Source organism: Populus alba, chromosome 13 (assembly GCF_005239225.2).
Source record: "Populus alba chromosome 13, ASM523922v2, whole genome shotgun sequence".
In the NCBI taxonomy this organism is placed as follows: Eukaryota; Viridiplantae; Streptophyta; class Magnoliopsida; order Malpighiales; family Salicaceae; genus Populus; species Populus alba.
Genome location: NC_133296.1, coordinates 1,783,645 through 1,788,267, shown reverse-complemented (window position 1 = coordinate 1,788,267; position 4,623 = coordinate 1,783,645). Strand labels below are relative to the sequence as shown.

General features: G+C 31.6%; 1 protein-coding gene across 1 annotated transcript; it reads left to right on the top strand.

Annotated features, from left to right (window-relative positions):
- The first annotated feature begins 937 nt into the window (after positions 1-937).
- LOC118053240 (small ribosomal subunit protein eS10z) lies at positions 938-2,917 on the top strand. The gene is made up of 5 exons (XM_035064436.2): positions 938-1,040; positions 1,147-1,195; positions 2,061-2,343; positions 2,446-2,572; positions 2,678-2,917. Exons 1-5 carry the CDS (start codon positions 1,038-1,040, stop codon positions 2,756-2,758), a joined length of 543 nt encoding a protein of 180 aa, XP_034920327.1. The 5' UTR covers positions 938-1,037; the 3' UTR covers positions 2,759-2,917.
- The last annotated feature ends 1,706 nt before the right edge of the window (positions 2,918-4,623 follow it).

The window sequence follows — 4,623 nt, the reverse complement described above, 5'->3', positions numbered from 1 at the left end:
TCATTTCAACCCCCTTCAACTTTTTCATTAGCCAAATTTGATCCATATTTTTTTTATTATTTATTTTATTTGAAATAATTTATAAAACTGATTTTTTTCTTCATTTCATTATTCTTTAATTCTTTTTCATCTGTTAAATTTAGTTCTTATTCTTTTGATAAACTTAAAAAAATAAAAATATTAATAAGTGATTTTCTAGTTTATTTTCATGATATAGTCAAATACTGAAAATTATTTTTCAACTCATTTTCTATGACACTATAAAAAATAAAAATAAATAATTTAGTTTTTAGGAATTTATTTTTCATAAAAGCTATATTTTTTTAAAAAATAGCTTTTGGCAAACAAACAGGTTAATGTCCTTGTGAATATGAGAATGCAAGTAAAGTTTAAATTTTTTTGATAATTTGTTTTCCATTTTGTTTTGTTTTACAGTGATATTTTCTTGATTAAATTTGCATGTCAAATAAAATTAAATCTTTCCCTGAATAATTTTAAAAATATACTCTCATATGACATGGTTAATTCAGAAAAATTTAATTGGTATTTACACTAAAATTTAAACCTAAAAAAAAACTTTGTTCACCATCTAGAAGTAGAGTTTTGGATCTTGTATGAATTAGTGTATGATGTTTTGAAAAATAGTTTTTTGTTTAAAAATAATTTTTTTAGATTTTTTTTAAAATTTTTCATATTAATATATTAAAATTAGTAAAAATAATAATAATAATAATAATATCAATTTAATATTTTTTTTAAATAAAAAATATTTAAAAAAACATTTAAAAACTGGAACAAAAATTCAACAAGCACCCCTAAACGTGTTAATTTTTATTAAAATAGAAGGAATAAATTAAGATTGGACTTTTAAAAAAGCCCATAAGAATCCCACATCCTGGTTATCCGTTTACCCAGCCCAGAACCTAACCCATATAACCACTAGGGTTTTAAGTCCTTAGCTTTCTATCAGAAGAAGAGCTTCTTCTCACATCTCTGCAGCTGCCGCAAAAAAACAAAAGGGCTTCCATTCTGCAACCATGGTAACTTCTCTCTCTCTCTCTATCTCTCCCAACATGTAAACACATACATACGAAGGTGAGTCAGCTGCTTACTGTTTTTTTTGTTCTATTTTTATGATATCTTCAGATTATTCCAGAGAAGAACAGAAGAGAAATCTCCAAGTACCTCTTTCAAGGTATCACTTTTATTCCTGCCTTCGATGTTTCTCTGCCTATTTTCCTCTTCAGATATCATTTTAAGTTACCTAGAGAGAACCCGTCAAACAGTTTTTTTGTTATTCTAATGTTTTTAATAGAAAGCGTAAATCTTGAAATAAAAACATTGAATTGTGCAATGACTCTAAAGTAGGATGAGAACTTGATTAGACGATTAAGCTATGATGTTAGTAAGGTGATAGTCTCTCTGTTCGAGTGCCGAATGCAACTGCTACAATTATACATTTTTTTGGCATGACAGATTCATAAAATAATATCTACGCAAGGCCCATCCTTCACTCCTTTTTGTTTTGGTGTGTTTATTATAGGGTACATCTCTTTTTCTCTAAATGAATTTTTTTTTTTGTTGTTGTGGCGTTGGATAGTTGAAACGGAATGCAACTAATATTCTCATCCCTAATGAATAATTTTCTCCACTGGGGATTGGTGTTAGTTAAGTTAATGGGTTTTTGCTAGAGCTTTTGGTAATGACTTAAAACCAATGAGATGGAATAATAAATAAACCTGTTTTGATTTATTCTATGGAGGACTTGAAATACACCTAAACCACTAGGTAACTGCTGATGTTTAGAAAATTTTACCAGAGATATTGTTGTGGTAGTTATGAGATAACTGCACTCTTGTTTCTTGCTATTTTGGTTTGGTTTCTAGTGGCTGGTTTTGTTTAGTGACTGTTCTAATTTTTTTTCTTTTATTTGGATATTATCGGTTTGATTGAATAATGTGAGTCTTTTTCTAGTTAACCAAATGGGACAGAGGATGATTAGTCTTATCATGTACCATATCTCAGCATTCACTCATCTTGATTTTGTCTTGAATCTGTAGAGGGAGTTTGCTATGCAAAGAAGGACTTCAACCTTGCAAAGCACCCAGAGATTGATGTTCCTAATCTCCAGGTTATTAAGCTCATGCAGAGCTTCAAATCCAAGGAATATGTCCGTGAGACATTTGCTTGGATGTACTACTACTGGTATCTTACCAATGACGGGATTGAGTTTTTGAGGACGTACCTGAATCTTCCATCAGAAATTGTTCCTGCCACCTTGAAGAAACAAGCAAAGCCTGCTGGAGGTCGGCCATTTGGTGGCCCACCTGGTGACCGCCCACGGTAATTTAGATTTATGTTGACCATTTGGTGATTTGAGTGTTATCCTCATCTTTTCCTTCACTATTTAGAGAACTTACAATTTGGGTTTGCTTGGGTTTCTAGAGGTCCACCTCGCTTTGAAGGAGACCGTCCAAGATTTGGTGACCGTGATGGTTATCGTGGGGGCCCTCGAGGGGGTGAAGGCGGTGAGAAGGGAGGAGCACCAGCAGATTACCAGCCTGCATTTCGAGTAATTTCACATCATCATTTTCCCTAAATGTTAATTCCCATTAGGGACTAGCTACCACCAGTATTTCCTTTCATTTTTTTTTCTAATTATATTATGATCTTGCAGGGCACTAGTGGAAGGCCAGGCTTTGGTCGTGGAGGAGGAGGTTATGGTGCAGCACAAACCAGTTCTCCTGGCTTTACTTGAAATTGGTTGCTTGTCCTCCCATACTTTTGTGTTTTTATTTAAGGTAGTGGTGCAGAGCTAAGAAATTTTCTTGTGCCCTTGTTCAACTCTCTTAGCAATTTTCTTCTTTGAGAACAACATTGAGATAGCTATAAATTAACTTTGTTACTGTTTGAGAAATCAGATAGCTCTGCTCTATCCTCAACTCAATGTCTTATTTATTAAACTCACCTTGCTCGTATGCCGAGGAATGAATTACAAGTGTCATTTGCCAAGACTTGAGGATAGAGGCCTTGGTTAATAGTACAATCTTGGGGGTTATGATTCGTACCGTACTAATGCAGAAAGCCTTCAATCATGTTCTTGAATAATGGTGGTCTTTTAGGATTTGGGGAGTTAATTTGGATGGAAATTCCGACATGATTATTCCTAGAGATTGACCTAGTTGAACTCAGAATATAAATCATTCATTCCCGAAATGTGCTTTTGTGGATGCCATAATACAAAATACTGCAAGTTCCGAAATTCTAAGGTCCATTAGAACAAAACAAACATCAAAAGAGGATTAAAGACTTGAAAGGAAAAACTTGATGTTGCCGATGTTAGTGATGGTTCTAGTCTCCTTATTTTGAAAGCTCCTGAATTCCTTATGTATACATTCAATAGCTTTTTTCCTTTTTCTTTCAAGTAGTTTTGTCTCTCATCTATCAATTACCAGGATTGGAATTAAAAAAAAAATGTTTTATCAATGAAATATGATCTTTTTTCAAAAAAGGACCCATGGGTAGAATGACACCTTTTGAACAATGAAAAAAAAATAAAAAACAACCCACTTTTTTTATTTAGTTAATTTCGCTCCTTGTAGTTTCCATTTGATTAAAAACTAGATTCTATAATTATAATATGTAATAGCAATCATTATATAACGTAGAAAAATAATCTTAATCTTATTTACAATGCGCACGCGAGATCATGGAAAATAAAACAAACCCCAGCACACACAAAACATTTCAATGTAACATGTGAGGACTAAAAAAAAAGTTTAGAGATTAAAGTAAAAGATTAAAAAACAAATTAAGGCCGTAAATAAATAAAAAAATTTAAAGATTGAAGTAAAAAATTAAAAAAATTGAAGGCCGTAAATAAATAAAAAACCATCAACAATGATATGATCGATAACAGCAATCTAAATATATAGTACTCTTGAAATATCTTTAATTTTTGCTTATTTTCATGTCATTTTTTAAATATTAGCAAAATAATACAACTTTTTAAAAAACTAACGAAATAACACAACCTATAATTGTTAAGTTTGGGAAATACATAATTTCAAATTTGTCATTAATTGGAATATGACATTTCAAAGAAAAAATTATGAAATGAGCGGCGTATAAAAGAGAAAACAATAAAAAAAGATTTCAGAGGCATATCAAAACTCGAATTACAACATCACCAGTCCCATCATAAAGATCTCAACGAAACAAATCTAATAACATTAAGAAAGGTTACCAACAATGATTCGAGTGTACCACACTTGTTACCAAAATATAGCAGATGACTCACTAGCTTTGGCGGGAAGTGTTGTCCACTCGGGCATCGTTGGTGATTTTCTCTGGTATTATTGAATTCCTCTTTTTAAAATCTTTCTGATAATATTGGTGGCGTCATAATTAAAACTTTAGTGTATCTTTAAAAACAAATTTATTTCTCTCTCTCTCTCTCTTCTTCTCATTGTAATTTATGAAAAGAGAGGAGGAAAAAAAAAAACTAAAGACACACCAAAGTTTTGATAAAAACACCATCAATACCATAAAAAAAAACCTCAAAGACATATCCAATAATATAAATAAAGGTCATCAACGGTGACAAGTAAGCCACACTCGACA

What these genes read in the sequence shown, in the direction of transcription:
- LOC118053240 (XM_035064436.2), top strand. An exon ending in CTCCAAGTACCTCTTTCAAG is followed by an intron (nt 1,196 to 2,060) that starts GTATCACTTTTA and finishes TTGAATCTGTAG; the next exon opens with AGGGAGTTTGCTATGCAAAG. An exon ending in CCACCTGGTGACCGCCCACG is followed by an intron (nt 2,344 to 2,445) that starts GTAATTTAGATT and finishes TTGGGTTTCTAG; the next exon opens with AGGTCCACCTCGCTTTGAAG.